Source organism: Sipha flava, unplaced genomic scaffold (assembly GCF_003268045.1).
Source record: "Sipha flava isolate LNK unplaced genomic scaffold, YSA_version1 43_pilon_pilon, whole genome shotgun sequence".
Lineage (NCBI taxonomy): Eukaryota > Metazoa > Arthropoda > Insecta > Hemiptera > Aphididae > Sipha > Sipha flava.
In genome coordinates, this window is record NW_020273171.1 from 2,672,184 (window position 1) to 2,693,999 (window position 21,816).

The 21,816-nt window shown below is 25.6% G+C and overlaps 1 protein-coding gene across 2 annotated transcripts; it reads right to left on the minus strand.

The window, feature by feature from the left end:
- Nucleotides 1-6,805: 6,805 nt before the first annotated feature.
- On the minus strand, nt 6,806-16,729 carry LOC112689420 (neprilysin-21-like). 2 transcript variants are annotated; one of them, XM_025563125.1, is made up of 19 exons: nt 16,640-16,729; nt 15,081-15,141; nt 14,247-14,347; nt 13,959-14,009; nt 13,626-13,787; nt 13,471-13,557; nt 13,169-13,406; nt 12,919-13,099; nt 10,517-10,615; nt 10,272-10,437; nt 10,142-10,208; nt 9,969-10,056; nt 9,731-9,901; nt 9,197-9,303; nt 9,068-9,126; nt 8,928-8,976; nt 8,609-8,816; nt 8,311-8,475; nt 6,806-7,212 (listed from the first exon to the last, which is right to left on the minus strand). In XM_025563125.1, exons 1-19 carry the CDS (start codon nt 16,641-16,643, stop codon nt 7,048-7,050), a joined length of 2,229 nt encoding a protein of 742 aa, XP_025418910.1. In that variant the 5' UTR covers nt 16,644-16,729; the 3' UTR covers nt 6,806-7,047. The 2 variants fall into 2 exon arrangements, with proteins under 2 accessions (XP_025418910.1, XP_025418911.1); XM_025563126.1 differs by lacking the exons at nt 14,247-14,347; nt 16,640-16,729 and having other exon boundaries at nt 6,807-7,212.
- Nucleotides 16,730-21,816: the final 5,087 nt, after the last annotated feature.

A 21,816-nucleotide genomic window follows, 5' to 3' on the forward strand; every position in this document is an offset into this window, starting at 1 on the left:
CACTGCAGTGATTCATCGTTGGTTTTAGACGTAAACAATTTAAATTTGTATTTTTAAACAGATTTGTTCAATAAATGTTCATTATTATACCCAACTTTATTGAGTAGGTTAGGTATTTCGTGATTTGCAAAAAACAGGTGTCGTCGCATTAAAAGAGATAACGTACACCGTCATAGCAATTATTTATTATAATACCAGTCCCATTATCGAGTCTTAAACAATAAAATAGGTAACCACTGTACGTGATTTGTATGTAAAATTTTACCAATGCAAAAAGCTATGTTTTTGATACTTGACGTAATTATAATTCCTGATATATTATCGAAAATATTATAACGAAACGCGAGCGTAGTATAAAATATTGAAAATAAAGCTATGTTTTGTGTACAGGGTTTAATGATTTCCTTGATAATGCATAAGGAAAAATAATTACTTTTTGTATGAATATATGTATTAATATAATCTTCGATACCTAATGATATTTTATACTATTTTTTTGTCTACATGTATTAAGTTTTTACGGGCTAAAAAGTATACATATACGTCTCATGTCTGATCATACTATTTATATCATACGTTAATGGTTTTTATAATAATTTATTACACAATATAATCGAGATTCAATATTTGTTGAAGGACAAAAGGTAAAAAATTAGATTATTATTCATAGTATCATATCTTTTTTGTATTTAATTTAATTTAATGTACGAGTATGTACCGAGTAGTTATTTACGTTAACGGTATTTTATATCAATTATCAATCGAACAGTCATTAAAACATTATAATATTTTTTAGTTTGCCATTTAAGTTAAAATTGAATTTTATAAATGATTTATAATTTAAATAAACTTACAAAAAGTATGAAAAAATATATACATGCGATTCCTTGGCCTTTGGGTGGTCAATGAATCTTATAAGATTGGCTTAATTAATTTTGGATTATAATACACTGTTGTATTATAGTTTTTATTTTGTCGTACGAGCAGAAGATCCGATTTGTGAGGTCCTTTTTTTATACATGCGTGGTAAGTGCAATATTTACACTATTAATAAAGCATATAGGATGATGAGTAACTGATGTGACACTTATAATTAATATACCCACATAACTCTGGGTCCGTTAATTATTATTCAATGTTATTTAGAAGTATTTTCTGATGAGTTTCAGAAAGTAATTATTATACTGTTAACTGTATCGATTAAAGTGAAAATTTTAAAATGTTTTTATTCTTGTGCATTACTTTATTGTCATAAGTAAAAAATATGACCAATAATACATAAGTAACCTTGTCATTAGATTTCGGCTTATGAACAGTCTATTATATTTTTCTATATGTAATCGTGTCATTGCTTTATGATTTAATATGTTTAGGAATAAAAAAATACTACAATGAGGGCGAACTAGAACGTGGCAAAATTGTCTAGCAGGTCTTTAGTTTTACAAAGATCAACCCATGCAAAAGATTAATAAATAATTAATTTAATATATTAAAAATATATTGTATACTTCTATAATTATGCATATGGTAAATTTTTAATAAACATCAAATGTAATTCATTTTTTTTTGGTTTAAATAATATTAACGAGGTAATAACACAAAATTTAAAATATTTAATTTATATTAAAGTAATGTCAGTTTTAAGATAATTTTTCTTTTTTGCTTGTGTTTAAGCAAACTTATCGATTAAATCTTTGATGTTAACCTGTCGAGCTGTTTCTTGTTCGATTGAAAGTAATGTCGGGCCACTTAAAGATCCTATATATAAATTGAGTAATCAACAGTCGCCAATAAGATTTCCTAGATTATATTGTATTAAATGTAGAGTGCATTTCCTTGTTATTTTTCTTCCAAAATTATTATTATATTTATATATACTAATATTGTAGACGCCATGCATCGACCGGCGAACATTGCATATAAAATAATATATAAGCGTGTAACTGTCATTTTTTTAATGGTAAATTAGTTTTACAAAAAGCATAGTTTTTTCTATAGAACATGGTATTTTAAAATTTTATTTCCAACGCCCAGTCTAAGACCAAATCTTATGCGGAAACTACCAAAAATCAAAACTCACAATCAATATCAAAATCATAGAACACAAAATTGCTGATACTCTTTCAAGTTTTATATCTAATTTAAAATCACTGATTAGTCCCTTTACTCTCTTCTGTCAACAATCTTAAAAGCTCTTACAATTAACAGCACTATTTAAATTAAGAATAACTTAATTATATCCATTATCAATATCAATTATAAAATCAAATATCAATACTACAAATGTTATAAATAAATATAATACAAATAAACATAGCAGTAAACATGTAGACATCATTATATAATTATAATTATTTAATATTATAAGACACTCAAACTTTTAGTAGCACTCAGTGTGCTGAAACATTTTAATTTACAGTAAATATAAAAAGTTTTATAATAATGGTTATCTATTTTTTTTTTGGATTCTTAACATTCATCGATTTTCCTTCTAGAGTCATGGGCCCATGACTCATTGCCTGTCATGCCATCCTATCGGTACGCTACTGACTACAATATTAATAGTTTTTTTTTAAGATTTAAGCTTAAATGATTTTACCGGCTATAATTTCTTCAGTGTCAACAATCTATACGGAAACAATACTGTTGATAGCACGAATCAAGGTAACACACAACACGTTTTATCTTATATAATGACCTAATAACCTAATAACCTAAGAGCCAATAGACGATACGACCTTAGAAAATATAACAATGGAAGTCGAAGCTTGATTTTACCATATATATATATATATATATATATATATATATATATATATATATATGGAAATACACATTTAAGATGTAACCTATAACGTCTAACTTCGTCACGGAACATAAGATAATCGATATGTTATGTACTTACTTATTTTTATGCAATCAATTTTTGAAATACTTGAAATAGACTTAATGATTAAAAAATGTTAAATATCTATAAATAAGCAATGTTATTATATTTTCATATTTATGAAAATAAAACCAATTGATAAACAATAGTGTAGTTATAACCTATTTCATAAGAAAATTATTATTGATATGACAATATACACTTACAGAATAATGTGTAGATAATAAATTATCACATTTTTAATCTAATAGAGACATTAATTTTAGAAAGTAAAAACATATTTTGTCGTATTTTATGCGTTTTGGCAAAGATGTGTAGTAGCTAAAATTAGTAACCTCTATTAGAAGGCCATTTGAATATATTACAGTTGCTACAACTTAAAAATTAAGGCATTATTGTTAATTATGGTCCATACGAGTTTAAATGTCCAAAATAGTTTTATACGTATCAAATTTTGGATTTTTAACGACCTTATACGACATTAATTTAATTTAAAAATAATATCTAAGTATCATATAATAAATGAATTGTCTGAACAGAAAGACATGTATGTATATTTCTACAGTTTGAAAGAAACAACCACCTATTTAGTGAATATCGAGAATGTTAGATATTCTAGAAGTGTTCATTTGAACGCTAGTCGAATGATATCTATATTATTATATGTATAAAATATATATAATATATATTTTAATTTAAACCATGTATTGTTTAGCTGTATTGTTAAAAATACCAATTATATTCCAATTAATATTTTTGGGTAAAAATTTCGAAAATTCTGGCATAAACTTTTGTAAAAAAAATCGGGTGCGTGTGGAACGTGAAAACGCATCTAACAAAATATATATTATATTATATCATGTTAATAAATATTAATTCATCTTATGTTAGCCAAAGATTTTGAGATGAACTTCAGTGTGATGAGTGTACCTATATTTGCTGTATTTGATGTTAAATATATAAATATTACTTTTTACATATTTTATATTTTTAACTAACAATACTTTAACAGTACATATGTTTAGCCTCGCGAGATAAATTAATGATATTATTATCGCGTGTTTTGCGATGACTTTAATTGGAAAATAATAATATCCAAGGTGAACACTGAACCGTATCTTGATTATATTGACTGAAGACTATTGTAGAACCATTTTACGAATTATGATGATATAAACAATACACGCAATATATGTGTCCAATATCTCATTCTTTTAGTGACAATTTTAGTGACAAATTTTTGTCCAGGTTGTTCAGCTTCCATCTGTAATCTTATATTTTTCAACTACATTTTAAATGCTTTCCAAAACCAATCACATGTAGATTTAATATCTAATGACTTCAGTAAAGCTTTTGACTCAGTGGATCGTATGACCCTTATTCTAGTTCTCAAATAATATGGTTTTGGTGAACCACTACTATCCTGGATTAGATCCTATCTCAGTGACCGATATCAATGGGTTAAGGTATTCGGCATCAAATCTAATATATTTTTAGCTTCTTCTGGTGTCCGTTAGGGAGGTCACTTTTATTATTATAGGTCAATTTTATTTTCTATATTTATAAACTATGATTATAAAGTTTTGAACCATTGTCGTTTTCTGTATTTTTCTGATGACAACAAACTATTTATGCATGTATACTCTAATGACGACTGTCTAAAACTGCAATATGACATCAATAGGTTTTCCAAATAGTCTAATAAATCACTTAACATATTCAAGTGCAAAGTCTTCATATATCATAGAATAAAACTGCCTATTGAGTTCAATTATAGAATTAATGAAATAAATATATCGCGTGAGTTCAACTCTATCTTGGCTTTAAATTTAGTAATAATCTTGATCCTAAGTTGCATATAGATTATGTTTGCTGCCAATCGTTTGAAACACTAAGTTTTATTATGCATTTGGCTAAAGATTTCAAGCAAGGAGTGTCTCTTAAAGTTTTATTCTGTAATATTATTAGACCTATTCTGGAATATGGTTGTATAGTATAGGATTGGATCCTTATACTACCAGTAACTCACTTCAGCTTGAACGAGTTCAGCGAAAGTTTCTACGCTTTGTCAGTTACTCACTCAATAAACACTGCTTGACCTATCCTCACTAGCTGAGTGTAGGCGCAATGCTGAAATTAAATTCTTAAATGTTCTATTGAACGGCAACATCAATTCACTTGTCTGAATGTCTCTTATATGTTTCAAAGTACTTAAGCGGACAACTATAAATAATACTCCTATCTTTATTCCCTATTACCTAACTAACTACACAAAAATTAGCCACTTAGGTGCCTTATGGCCAATGCCAATGTTGATTCCAATTTTGCGCTTAATAATTGATTTATATGTATTTTATTGTTAAATAGTTCATTTAATGTTACATTACTTTACTATGTTCAAATATTATTTGTGAAAAGGGCTTCTGCCCGTATAATTATAAAAATAAAATAAAATACATTTTCCTGCGATACGATAATTGTGTCTGCCGTTAAATCTATATAAGTACGTATATTATTTATATAAAAATATGTGATGAATTTTTCGGTATATATGTTAGGGATGAAGTACAAATTACGGATAATGTTTATATTTCTCGGGTAATGTAAACACTACTTGTACATATGGACGAAGAAAAAATATTTATAAAACATGTCCTGAAAAATATTGTAATCAGATAAATACTTTTTTATCTAGATAAAGATGAAGATAATACGAAAAAAATTTATTTAGATAAAAATAAAATGTATTTATTGTACATTTTTAAGTCTAATTTTATGAAAATACATCTAATATATTAGTATACTACTCAGTACTGCAATATTATTGAAACATAAACTATATTTTAAAATTAATGTAGGTGGTAATCGTTATTATTAGTCAATACTCAATAAATATAAATTAAAAATTTTAAAAATTAAGGATAAATGTTAAGAAAAAATATTTTACATATGTAACATATTATAGTAAATTATGATTGTCGTAAAAACTTAACACTTGTAGAATGTATTTAAATTTATATTAGTAGTAGTAAAATATTTGCTATTTTGTGTATATTATAGATACAATAAGTAAAATAACATTTTATTTGATATTAAAAATAATAATTTAAGTTGCAATTAAATAAGTTAGATTTGATTTTTCTCACCAGTTATTGTTACTAATAAATAATTGTAATCAATTTTCCACAGCGCATTGAATAATATATAAATTGATTAGATGATGTACGTATTTGAGGTGAATAATGTATACGTTTTAGTATAACGCTAATACTATTCATATGGATAATGTGTATATTATCCGGTTAATATGGGCTCTACACGTTTTCGGATATTACCCGTAATATTTAAAATGTTTATTATACATGTATAGTATACATTGGAGTAATTCTTCTAGGATTACTTCGATTATCACCAAATAAAAAGTAAAATGTAGGAAATTGGTTTTAGTTGGTTTACTGAAGGAGGTAATTTTACGATTTTACCTACTTTAATAAGAAATTCGGTTCTTTTACTATATTAACTATCATTAGAAATATGAACTTATACAATCGATCTTTATGATTGAGAATCATTTTTTCGCAAGCAATAGTACATTAGTTTCAAGTTTAAAATACCAATACGAAAATCATCTATTTACCCATTGCTATATCTCACCTTATCGTAGAGGCTCATAAGACCAAGAAGTTTCGCCTTCTTTATTATTATTATTAGCAGTTAAATATTGATAAATACGTGTAACATTAAAGTAATATGAACCAAAGTCCATAGTTTTAATACCAACCATTAGCAAAGTTTTCTTACTGTGAGTTGGTATCAATATGCAACGAAAATAAAAATTCAATGTTCAATGTTAAAGTTCAATGTTAAAATTTAAAAATAAAAAACAAATTAAATTATAAAAAGGCAAAGAAATAAAGAGTTATAACAATTAAGAAGTAATAACACGTTACATCCAAATCAAAGAGTGAAACATTTTTTTTTATGAACTCATGCACTATATTTACAATGGATGCATTCTGTCCAAAATGTTGAAAAACTATTTGATTAAAAAAATAAATTAACAAATATATATTTAACTTTAAAGAATAATAATATAATAATAATTATAAATAGTTGATATTTATAAATTTAAAAGAAAAGTAATATAAACCTTGCACAAATTACCATATTTGGCATCTTTCTTTGTTTGGGTTCATCGGGGAACCCAGTGGACAAGACCATGCTTTTGCGAACTCTGGAAAAAGTGATACGACTACTCGTACTCGAACCTCATTTGGACTATGTCGGCCAGCTTGCCAACCAACCATGTCATAATGACAGTATTGCTAAATATAGATAATAATTTTTATAGACAAATCAATTAATTAAGAATTTTACTATTCTCATCCTAGTTATAACGTACTAAATAATATAAAAAATATTCGATATAATTATGTTATTTGCCATTTAAATACATATATTGTATTTGATACTTATTAATTTATTGGGAGTCCTACAAATATCACTAAAATAAATGAACTAATATTCAATAGTTATAATTTAGAAATACAAAAAATATATATGTTTTTATTATTATCTGCTGATATAAAATGACTTTTGTATAGCTTTTTATTTTTTTTTTATTGCTAGTTCATGTAGTTTTTTTGTAAAATTCTTCAAAACTATGCTTAATAGAGTGTCGTTTTAATGTCCTTTCATTTATTTTTTTAAATTAAAATGATTAATTCTAAATAGTATAGTTAATGATTAATAATAGTTAGAATAAAATAAGTTGAAATCTGTTTGATGATTAGATGTTGAATTTAGGAGTTAATGAGAAGCAGCTTTAAATAACCAACAATATTATAGATCACGTAATGATAAAAAGTTAATAAATTATCATAGTACAAATATTTTAAGTTTGCTTACGCTAATGGATGTAAAAATTGTTTAAATCGACCAAGTACTGACGGTATAATGTTCACTCGAACGCAGTGGCGCCGAAACCTATATTTATGCGTATTGCGAGTCACCTAATCACCTACTCACCCATTAACCCACCAACAGAGAATTTATAAATGTTCTACTAAATATAAATAATTTATCCTTATTTACTGATTATACTTATCAGATATTAGAAGGATACCAATTATAACTTGTTTCCTTAACCTAATATTTAATATTTTCTTAAAGAATATTCTTTCAAAGGTTTCAACTATACTTAATGTCCCGGTCCCGGGGTACCTACCCCCAAAAGAAAATGGTTTATGTATGGCGATTGCCGTACATGAGCATGGACTTTGGCATCACTGCTCGAACGTGTATATAGCATTGAAAATACCTATTTTTATCGTTTAACCTAACCTGGACATGCGTTTAAATTGAATAGTTAAACGATTATGTTTTCACGTCACAGGGTATGTGTTTACTTGTATTGTACTCACATTTGCATATCCTAAGAAAAAAATTTGCTCTTGATTGTATTGTTCCAAACCCGGTAATCTAGGCTCTTGTCCGTGAATATCTAAAAAACGCTGATAAGCAAAATATGCTTCTTTCAGTCCGGTTATGTCGGCTATGTTCTCGTCCAACGTTACATTACCATTAAACTGCCAACATAACATGTAGAATTGAATAACACTGTTCATACACACGCACACACACACACACACACACACACACACACACACACACACACACACGCGCGCGCGCGCGCGCGATTTCACAGCTATTATAACGTACTACAATGGTGTTATTGCGATTATTGACAATCTTAACGTCGTTGTAACGATCCACCAGGCACCGGGTTCTTTTCGTGTACTCTTCGTGGCTCTTGTTGGTCCACCATGGGACTACGTTGCCGAGTTCGTTGTACAGCCTACCAGTGTCGTCGTAGCTATGCGACAGTTCGTGCCCTATCGTACTACCAACGGATCCGTAATTCAGTGATCTGTTAAACAGTACGAGGTCGATCGCGTGTGAGTGTTTTTCCCTATTCTTCCAATAGAATTCTGGTGAACACATTACGATGCACGCGTGTAGTACGCGTGTGTATACTCACTGTATGCCGTTGAAGTAAAACGGTGCCTGTAAGGATGCCGCTGGTATGACTAAATTCGGACAGTCACAAGGTACACTCGAATTAATCGATTGAACTGGTTTCGAAAACCGTAGTATATAGAGTACTATATTCCAACTTACAAATAGCGTTCATCGAATTGTCGTTGTATGCGTTTACTTCGTTCGGAGCCATACCCCACCTTCAATTGCGGTTGAAATTAATCGATTACCGGTAAAATTTGATTTTTTTTATTTGGATAAAATACTTACTCTATGTTTTTCCAATCTCTTTTGTTTACCAGACTGTTCCACTTGTTCTTCGCGTTAAAGTTGGAAATCGATATCAAGTTCTCTAAATGATTATCTGTAATATTTAACTGAAACGTAATATTGAATAATAGAAGTATAGATAGTAATACTATAAATCTGGTGCGTCATAGTATTTGTTCCATTGAGAAGCAAATATTTTATACATGACGTAAATTTCCCCTTTGTCATTGTAAATTTTAATTTTTTCTATGCGTATTTTATCCAAAATTAGGTTATATATAGGATTAAAGACATTTGTGTATTATTTACCCAAATCAACAACTGAAAAACTAAAAATTTAACCAGTTGGCCACATGACGTCTACAGGTCATCTATATATCAACTATAGTGTTATATATACATCGGTGAAATTGAGTTATTTAATATGATTCTATTAGAAAATTAAATATCATGAACTTAATTCAAATTTCGTAAAAGCCCCTCCTGAAAATAAATTGTTTAAATGATTTTCAAACATCGTTTAAATGTTCTTACATTTTGATATAAATTATTTAATATGTTAGGATAGTCGTCTGGATATCCCAAGTAAGTTTTTGTTGTGGCTAATTTTCGTAATGTAGCTATTTTTGATTCATCATCCAACCAACTCGCTTCATTAATAATTTTACGCATAGCCCATTGTATATTATCATTCATTTCGATTAACTAAAATAAATTTAATAACAATATTGAATTAGTTTATAGTTTCAATTATAAATGTGAGTATACTTGCTGCTGCTTTAGAAGAGTTGTCTAATGTATGTATCATGGAATATCCGGTTACCATTCCAAAAAATTCAGTAGTAAGAGAAAAACAACTTCTATAAAAATAGAAATTATTAGTAAGATTTAAAATATGCTTGATTATATTCTTAAAACGTAGGCAAGCAAGACATTACAACTTACTCAGAATCTGGATACTCCGGAAAACGTTTTTCCAAAATTCCTATTACATAGGTTAGTATTGACATTTCTAAATATATATCATGTTAGTTTTATAAGTATTTTATATTATGTATATTAAACAAATATTTACTTATTATTATAGTTTGAGTTTGAGATAATAACGTAAACACTGTTTCCAAATATTTTTCGTCCATTATTAAAATTTCATAATCATTATGATTTTTTGACATCAACTGTTCATATACTTTAGGTTCGGTGTCATGAAATAACTCTCTCAGATATAATGTCCAATTAAACTAAATATTTTTGTTATTAAGTTTATTTTATCATCAAGCATAGAAAAGATTGATATTTAATTAGTTGGGGAGTACTTACTTTAAGTGATTCTCCAGCTGAATCCGTAAAATTTTGAAGTTCTCCCAGTGTTATTATTTTAGGAATTTGATACGGAGAGAGATTCATGTTTGCAATAATCTAAAAAAAAAAAAAAACAATAAATTGAATGATAAGCATGCATAATAATAACGCACGGTTTATTTATAAATATTTATAAGTAATTTATGGTTATGTGAATCTATATGGGTATGAATATGCAAAATTCATATTCAAATATTATTTTAATTTACTTTGACTGTATTTCACAGTATTGAACGTGCTTCATCACATTTTTAATGTTTAAAATTCATTAGCAAATTAAAAATTAAAATTAATTTTTGGTGGTGTATCCAATTATTGTTTATAGACTATACGCAGGACGGCACGTGGCAGGGGGCAATAGGGGCAGTAGCCCAGGGCCTCGCGCCTTAAATTATAATTAAGGTACCGCGGTTCTTATTTAACTTAACTTGAAATATTTTATTAATAGAAATTATAAAACCAAACATTTATTTTGCCCAGGGCCTCGCAAACTCTAGCACCGTCACTGACTATACACGAGTTCCGTCCCATACTCACAGGGTATTGCTTAAAAAATCCTTATATTTAACTACATTATTTGATTCAAAGTTATCTTTTATTTTTTTTTTAGGTAGTTAATATAATTGTCTAAATACAAAATTAAATGAGAATTTTTTATTTAAATAATAAGAAAGCTTTAAGGTACATAATATTTAAATACTACTGTTTAATACATAACTTTAATAATTTTATTTAAATTATTTATTGTTATCGGTTTGGTTATATTGATGATAAAAAAAAAAAAAATCTAATACGCTGATATTCTATAGAAATTAGTTTTACGTCAAAAGACCAAATGAAAAAGAGTGAATGCATATGAACGAAAATATAAGGATTTTACAAATTATTGCTGATGAAATGTGTATAACATTTATATCTCATATTTTCCTCGTAATAATTTTATCTGTTTAAATTGTTCCCAAGTAATTTTATTAGAGGTAATTTTATTATATAGACTCCAAATTCTCATAATAATTAAAAAAAAAACAAAAATTCAGCTGAAAAATTAAAAAAATATTGTTCATGATTATGATAAAATTCTAATTCTTAATTATTTAAGAAGTATTTCGTATAATTTGTCATTAAAAGTGTGATCATAATATACGATAATAAACAAATTTTTACAAATAATAAATAATAGCTACAAATTAAAAATAATATATTCCATGTCATAATTTTAATTAGTTTATTAATTATTAGTAATAATAAAATAATTTCGCTCAGTTTATTGGTTATTATTATTCGCGTTTTTGTCGAGATACCATAGAAAGTGTGTATAAACCTATATGTAGTTTAAAATTTGAAATTTGATACTTGGGTAGTCAAGAATTATTAATTAAAATTAGGCATTGTATGATACATCTAAGAACTCTATCGATCGCTATATATTATTCAATATACTGTCGATTTGTGTTTATTATAATTATTTAGTAAAAGAACAAATTTTTACTTAAATAGGTATTTTGATTAATTATGTACCTACACGTGTAGTTTTAACACCATATAGAAACATTAGCAATTCGTTCTTGGACATGAGATTTTGTTTGGATATTATGGTTAAGAAAATTGCTTGGATTATTATTATAATAACCAGGGCCGGTAAGAACTTTTGAGGGCCACAGGACTTATCGGTTACAGGCCCTCTTTACTTATACTTGTTTGGCTAATATATAATACTACTCTAAATACTTGTACATACGTAAGTAGGTACAATAAAAATATTTAAATTTGCATATTATGCTACGGCGAATGAGATTATAAAATGATTTTATAAAAAAGAGCTGAGCGACGGCCCCTCTCAGAGGTACGGGCTCCGGAGCTTTAGCTCTCCCTGCCCTACCCTCTCGTCGACCCTGATAATGACTGCCATTTCACTTATTTGAATACGAAAATCGTTTATTTTTAACAGTTCGTTTATGAACAAATCTTGACTATGTTAAAATATCGAGATCTAGGATTCAAGAATACATAAAACCATAAATATTTAATGCCTATATTGGTCAAGATATTATTTTAAACTAAAGACCCAGAACAAAATATAGGAAGGGCACTGTAGACAATTACCAACTTAGTATCGTTAAGTTTGTTATTAATAAATTTAATTGAAACATGTCTTTAAGTAAGTACTTTTAACTATTCTATAGTTATTACAAGGCTAATAAGTTGTATAAATATTATTATATAATTTAGGTTTGATTCCTAAAAGATGTTAAAAAATAAAAATATATTTTCCTTAATTAGGTTTGTTGAAAATATATGTGAACTGATTATTGTACTACAAATGAAAAGTTATAAATCTTATAAGGAACTGTAAAAATTACTTTTTTAAACTCGTTCTCAAAATCAGCTAGTTCTTTAGTTGTATTTATAAGATCTTTAATAGAAATCTTTGTGGAATATTTTTGATCACGATTTAATAATTCGTCCACCAGTGACTTGAAAGTATCACTAAATATATGCGCATCTTCATTATCAATAACGTTATTAGTTTCTTTATTCATTCTAAATTAAATTATATTATATGTTATTTTTATTGTAATTTCTAATAAAATGTATAAGATTTTGAAATACCTTTTATGGAAGTCGATTGATTCTTCATTTTTACTAATGATTAAAAGTGAATAAGATGAAGAATTTCTTGGATCATCATCAACATCAAGATCAAAAAATATATTCATATTTAAGTGTTTTTGTATTTTTGCTAAAACGGTTTCGATATCAAGTGGAACTGAATCGTTTAGATAATTTATATCTAGATTAATTTTTTTCCATACGTCCCTCAGTAAATCATATTTCGTAAAATCTCGATCTGTTACATTTATATAAATTATTGAAGTTCTTAATATTAAATTATTTTACTATTTTTTACATACCAATATGTTGTAAACAAGTTTCATAAAACATTCTAGTCTTATGAATTGCTACTGGTTCATAATCTTCATTTGGTTGATTGAGAAATTCTAATAAAATCGTTAAGAAATGAGTTTTCAACGTGCCAAGTACTGAAATACTCATACATTTTACTTACTTTTAACTATGGAGTTTACTTTTAATGATATTATTGATGTCCAGCTATTTTCATCTGTATTAGGATAGGTCGGGTAGTTAGTTTCAAACATACCACATGCAAACTCATAAAAATCTTCACAGGGATCAATGGTTTCATTAATACAATTCATTAATACCAAAGCTACAAAAAAAATAAAATAAAAATATCAAATACACGTTTAATACGGAATGTAGTCTTTCGAATAAATATAAATTATAATCCTTAAATAGGAATATTCAAGCATTAGTTACAACATTCTTAACTCGTTTGGTAATAAATTATTATAATTATTACTTATCCGTTACAACTTACATGATTGTACACATGATCTAGTATTGCAAACGGTTATTTTTTCTTCAATATCTAAAACATCATATTTATCAATTTTAAATGCAAAACTACTAAACAATACAATATGATATAAGGAGTAAATATTTGGTATCTTGACATAAATAATTCTATAAAAATAGTCATTCATATCATGTACGCTTGCGTAGAACATGTGCGTGTAAAGAATTATTAATTTCAGATTATTTACAAATGCTTAAAGGTTTTTTGCAGACCAAATATTTAACTACTGTTTATATTTACATGACTTACATAAGTAATTATATACGTAAATTCCTGTGAAAGACAAAGCAATCACTGTTAATATACCAATGGATATTTTTTTCTTGCTACCAATATTTTTTGAAATTGCACTAAACAAAAACAATTATTTTAACTATATATAAAATCTAACACTTAACATTCATTAAAATGATCTATAATATTTAAATAGTAAAATAATTCTTTCTGTTTTTTGTACGCTCTTTTATATAGCGTTTGAGATGTAAATCGAATTTTTAAAATGATCCAAAACTATAAGGTATTGCTGATATCAGCAACGTTAAAAAGATAGATTTTATCAATTTATGACATAAAATATTAGTCATATCATTATTTAGTTAAAAATGTTGAAAGATATCATGATGTATGCGTATTTACTCATAAATAAATCGATGATATTAGGCTAAACACGTTTGATTCCTCCAGTATCAGTCGATATGGAATGTAAATGAATCGTTTTAATTTTGTTTTGTATAAAAAGTTTAGTTTATAGAATGTGATTAATTAATAGATAAAAAAATATTTTTGTGAAATGACAAAGCGGAACAGAAAAATTATTAAATTAGAGTAAGGATAATCGAATATTTAACTTAAGGAATTAGTAAATATTTGTAAAATAAATTTATTCTATTTTATTATAAAATTGATATAAAATAACTCAATATTATCTTTTTACACTTAATTTTGTTAATGTTAATTAATTTAATAAAATTTATGTTTGCACGTGCTCCCTTGCCCGTAATTTTATGAACATAACTTAATATTATTATAAAATAATTGGTAGTAAACTAATAAATAATAAAAATACCTAATAGTTTTACTTACTTTCCATTTTGAGAAATTGTAAACGATGAAATTCCTTTTCTTTCGCCGTATTCTTCATTCCCTAAATGTATATTTTAATTTTGGTTTATTAATCATACTTGGAAAATATTTTTTTTTTTTTGTGAACTTCACAAGTAAAAATTAAAAATTTCCAAACTATGTTAAAGTTATTTCTACAGCTTATGTATTTTATTAGAGATAAAAAAATTTTGATTTTTATTAAATGTACCAAAATAAATAATATTAATTCTACTTAATTATTAACTAAAAATTATATAATTCATACCGTTAAATTAAGACATTAGTTTTAATTTTTAATTACATTTTAGGCCCCATACAAATTCAGGATTATCTAGAAAAAATCAAAACATTGATGTTTTTTTTTTTAAATTATTAGATAACGTATTTGTCGTACCATCGAGCATTGTGTCAACTAACGTGGTTAGTTGAGAAAAAAAAACCTATTATTGATATACTACCGTAGTTAACCGATCGAATCGACTAATACGCAACTGTTTTAATGTTATATTTATGTATATATTAATCTAATATTCAAAATTTATATTCAACAAAATAAATAATTTGTAATTAACTATATATGGACTAGTGTTGCGTAAGGCGTATGCATAAAAGCATATAAAAAGCTACCCGTTTACATTTAGCATATTAATAAAAGCGCGTGATATATCGATGAAATTATTTGTTTAGTTTCTAGTTCTTTTTGTACTTTATATGTTGCAGTAAGTAAACGGATAAAAACAATATTATTGATCGTGTACAGGCGTGTATACAAAAACGAATATGCCTATTGAAAGATTGAGATTTTCTAGAAGGGTCCACATTTTGTTGCTTTTTTTACTGACTGAATACATTTTTAGTTTATGGTTCTTGTATTGACTTATTAACGGTTAATATGGCCAATGGTAACGAAAAAAATAATTTTAAAAATTGGACATAATAATAAATATACAATTAAAATTAAACACAAATTAATTATGCTCGATGTATAAAAAAATAAACAAACAGTTTATGTATAGAAATAAATAAATAGAATAATAAAAGCTTAGCCTGAATTATTATTATATTTTTAAAGTACAACCGGTTTTGAATTAAAAAATCATCATCATCATCATACAAATATAATAATACTCCAGGCTAATCATATTTTTAGTTATTTATTTCTATATGTACACTATTCATTTACTAAAATTAACAATTTAATAATTATTTATTTTTATTATTTTATTAACTATACTTAATTTTTATTTTATAATATAATATTCAATTATTAATATTTCGTATCCAATATCTAGTGTATTAAGAAGGTTTATTGTTATCTGCAATAGGATAGGGAACTTTATAATCATGTCATATACTAATTTGGGTATTTATTATTTAATACATTGACACCCAAAGAATTAAGGGTTTAAAGAATATTATAATACATGCATACATTTGTTTAATTTGGTACTTGTGTAGTAACAATGATAAGATTTTCAAAGTATTGAAATCTTTACTAAAGTATTATGAATTTAATTTTAAATTGAATTATTACTTACCCATAATTGAAGCCAAATAAAAAAATTCAGCAATAGGTTATTTTTCTAAGCTATAATTATTAAGTGTTTAGATCGAATGAATGTGGACGACTGAATACGACTCATTGCAACTGAGAGTCATTGTGTTGTAGAGCCCTTGAATAAATCCAAGGTTGATTAGAAATTTGAATGCTCGTAAATTAAATGAAATTCTACAAAAATAATATGTTGACACGTAATTCTAATAACATTTTTAAGAAGTTTCAAATTGTTATCGTTTATTTACTTATTTATATTTTTTTATTTTATTTACTAAATCACAAATATTTAGTTACAGACGAGACATTTTCAAGTTTTGACAATTTCAACATGACTACTGAACTTTAAATAAAACTTGATAAGATATTTATTTATTTCTTATTTTTTACTATACTAATCGAACAACTATATTCTGTTTGGACAATTAGTAAATTTGAATTATTCAATTTTACTAAATTTACGTATTATTACTATCTATAATTTAAAACTATTCTCATTGCAGAGATAACAATGATGTAAGAAAACAATAAGCCTAATAGTATTAACTGTCCAAAAGGATGTAGAATATCTTCGACATTTTAAACATTTTTGAAAAAATAAAACACGTGTTTCATATCTTAGATGAACAAGTTATATCGTATTTCTTTATTATTGATTTATCTCCTATAATGCTACAGGTTTTGTTATAAAGCGAAAACCAATTTTTCAGTTTATATACAATGCATTTATTTAGTTGTCTTAGTTAAAATGTTTTTTTTTAAATTCCATGTGACATGAATACATAACTACAGTATAATATAATTTTTATTCTAAACAAAATACTTATAGTTTCAATGATTTATATTAGTGTTTAATTTAAGAATTTTTTTATTAAAAATAAGTAGTACGATCAGTGCCGGAGCAAAGTTTTGCGGGCCCCAAGGCAAATAAAAAATGTGGGACCCTCATTCGTATTTTATACATTACATCGCCATTCTAAATTAATTATAGATTTAATTCAAAATATAATTTTGTCCATCGATTTTTAAACTAACAACTACTGCACAATAGTTAGGTATTATATTATTTGCATAAAAAATAAACTGATTATTTTAACCATTATTGTAAAAACTCAAAATACAAATATTATTAATAATTACTTCTAATAAATAAATGTATAATGACTAATACGAAAATAATAACTTTAATTTAAAAAAAAAGTTTAAAAAAAAAATGTGTACTAAACAATTTATAATATTTTAAACACAGAATACATTGTTAAAATAAAATATTGTCAATTATGAATTATAATTCTTTAATTTTTCTAGCTTTTTAGGATGGAAAGTCACTTATAATATCTTCATAATTTAGTTTTTCTGAAAATTCTTTTTCTATGCAAATTGTAGCAAGTCTAGTAAGTTTTCTGTTGTGACATGGTACTTCGTAAATATGTTTTAATAAATTTTAATTTAGATTATGTTATCTTTGCTCCAGAAGACGTAATAGGAATTGTTAATATAATTCGAAATGCAATATTCAAGTTGGGAAATGTATTCATTTTTTTTTATTTCAGATAGTACTTGAAGTGTTGTAGTATTTTTATCAATTAAATGGCAGAAAATTAATATTTCTTCTTATAAATCATAACCATTTATATATTTTTTATCATTCTCTGACAAACGTATTTCCAAATCTTTGCAAAAATTTAAAATTTCTAAATTAGGGACACGACAAAGTTTTTCAACATCATACAAAAATCCAAAAACTTTATTAAATGTATTTATTTGATCGAATCGAATTTATTTATATATTTTGTAGAAAGTAGCAAAGTATTAGTATTAATACTATATATACATATTAGTGGCTACATAAAATACGAATATGCAATAAACCGATAATGAAGATAAAAACGTTGAACATTTTAGTTTTAACAAACATTTTATTTTCAACGTATCTAACGAAAATAATCTGGTAGAAATTAAGTAAAATTTCTTGTGATACTTGAGTATTTTGGATAATATGTTGTGAGTATGTTTTGGGTAAATTTTTTTTTTTTTTTGGTTTCATTCAGGTGGGAGCACTATGAATAACGGGGAACCAAAATCGCGGGGCCCGGGGCACATGCCCATTCACCCCGACGCTTGCTCTGGCACTGAGTACGATAGTAACATATATGGTACTGCAGGAAATTTGTAAGGTAAGTAAATTTGTATACAAACTTGTAGAAAATATGTTATTATGTATTCTAGTACGATTAATAGTTGAGTACAAAATAATGAATGTTAATAAATATTTATTTGTTGATTGTATCATCAAAAATTTAAGTCAATAATTATAAATCACAAGATGAAAAATTATCAATAAATCTATAATTTTCTCAATATTTATTATTAATAATATTAATAATTAAATCTAATATCTATTATTAATCGAAATTAGTAATTCCTTTCCAGATTTCGATTGCTATGATGAGCTACGTAATGATTAGTAATTTATTGTATGATAATATATATATATACTCGTAGTACATTAATATTATTGATCAGACTTAGTTAATATTCAATCGTAGTATTTCAAATGTTAAAATAGCATACTCTCTTTTATTATATAAGCATATAAAATAAATTAAATTTCTTGATGAAACATTTTACTTTTTTAAATTTTTAAATTTTCTGTCTTTCAAACCAAGTTAAGCAGAATAAAGTTAAAGTTTATCAGAAGAATGAGATCTATCGCGAACTAACACAAATGCAATGGGTATCGTTACGCGATGACTACAGTGAAATATTTTGCAGAAGTATCTTAATATGTGTATAGTTTATTTTTCAATTTTATTTCATTGTTAAATTTTTATATTATTAAACATTTTATAAAAAAAGATGTTCTTGTTAAATTTTACTGTCACCCGACAAGACGAGATATGAATTTCTGAAACATTTAAACGACTATTAATTTACGATTATATTGATAATAATGCGGTAAAACCGTACCGTTCTTCTAAATAATTTATGAACTTTTAACTTTATTAATATTACTATACATCTAGAATTACTTCTATCAACAAATATTTTTAATGTCATTTTATCACAAATTTAATATTTATCATGAACGTAAAATGAACATTCGATCATTTTATGTTTACGTACTTATGTTTATTCATATGTATATTTTCGAGTCAACACATACATTTAATTCAATATTTAGAAATATTTTAAATATTTATGTATTAGAATAAAATTATGCATATTAATATAAGATTGTTAACTCTTATAGTTTGGTCAAGGATTATAATTATGGTATCTATTTAGATTGTATTCAAATTTATTTTTTATGGACTTGACTAATAGCTACCGTTATCATATCAGTTCTTATTATTATACCACTACAACACATATTGATGCATGTTTTACAATTATAAAACGCTTAGAGTTAATAGGTATTTTAAGTATCTCATTTATATACAGATAATTTTTTGTAAAATTCAAAAAACCCAGAACGTCCTAAAATTTCTGATAAAATAAAATTATATCTAATAGAGAAAAAGTATTTCACAAAATGATATTACTTGAATGTTGATAAAATATGTTACTCATTATTTCATTAAAATATTTTACTATAGAATATTGTTTATTTAACAATGGTGTTCATATTTCCGTTGGTTTTTTTATTTTAACCACTCACAGATATTTTAAGCTTTACAAAAATTACCGACTGAAATCTTTATAGGTATGGTAAATTGATTTTAATATTATTAAAATATTGGTTTATAAACAAAATTAAAATATTTAGGTGTAACTTCAAAGCCCCGTCGACTATCAATGACTAATGCTTAATAATTTAAACGTCAAGCTACTTCAATACAAATAACAACATAAACCTTTATTACCTATGTATTTTTGGTCTCATTGCCACAGTGATCAGGTTTATTATCTATGGAGTATGTTAATACAATGCTTAATAGCAAATGCTATCAAATTGTACAAAAATACAGTAGGTTGCATATTATTACATGAACAATCTATTGATAAAAATATAGAACATATATTTGTTTTTAACTATTAAACTTATTTGAAATTCTTAGACTGGATACATTGCCTAATTATTCGAACAATGGTTTGAAGTTTAGAAAAATTTTAAATGTCTCAACTTGAATTTGAAATATGAAATTACTTATGATTTAAAAAAATGTTTATTAAAAATAAATTTTAATTACAGTTAAATAAAATAAAATCTAATTGAAGATTCTAGGCCACTACTATACCAGTAAAATGGAAACTTAAATTATTATTTTGCTGGATGTTTTCGTACAGTACGTCAGTGTATACACACCCATATAAATAACCTAAAACAACGGTCTTCATTAGAATCCTAGAAAATACCAAATAATAACTTTAAAAATGACTTACAAGGGCCGCATATATTTTTAACGGTAATGATTAAAAATCTTTAAAACTTATAAAATAAGAAATTAACAATCAAAAAAGGTTAAAATGTGTGTCGATTGAATTAGTCACATCAATGTTAAAATATTCCATTAAGGTTCTAATATTGTACAATATGAAGGTTTTGACACTCGTGTTTTCATTTTTCAGAATTTTTTTCCTTTACGAATGTCAAATTGTCATAAAGTAACGATTTAAGGTTAAATTAACAAAAAGAAAAATAGGGTCATTGATATAAACCACATAAATTTTAATTATTATATCTATTCGTGAAAACCACAAGTTTCATTGAATAATGAAAATGTAGTTAATTACTTATATTGGCAATACAAAGAAGAAAATCGCCCAACGCCAATAAATACTCAAAAAAAAAAAAAACTGCAAGTAATAATTTATAGCAAATAAATGTATTACAACTTTAAAATTGATCTATAAATTAGTTTCCTCAGCACTTGAAAATCTTATATCAAACTACTTTAATTTTTATAATAAAATGTTGATAAAATGCATGATAAATAACGTGAGATAATTTATTGTCTTATTAAAAATAATTATATATGTGCAGTGTTTTTTGTTGTTTTATGTTTATTTCACATTATTATGAATTATTGAAGTCTCAACACGTTAAATAACTATATTTCACAGAAACTATTAAAAAATTATTTTTAGTCTATTTTATGATTGTTCTGTCATAGACATGTAATATATTTATTACATCTTAAATCAAAGTACAAAAAT

Excerpts from the sequence above, each read along its gene's own strand:
- LOC112689420 (XM_025563125.1), bottom strand. Across the intron at positions 10,616-12,918 it reads TTGAGAACGAGTTTAAAAAA|ATTATTGCAAACATGAATCT; the intron begins GTAATTTTTACA and ends TTTTTTTTTTAG. Across the intron at positions 10,057-10,141 it reads CCGGAGTATCCAGATTCTGA|AAGTTGTTTTTCTCTTACTA; the intron begins GTAAGTTGTAAT and ends CTATTTTTATAG.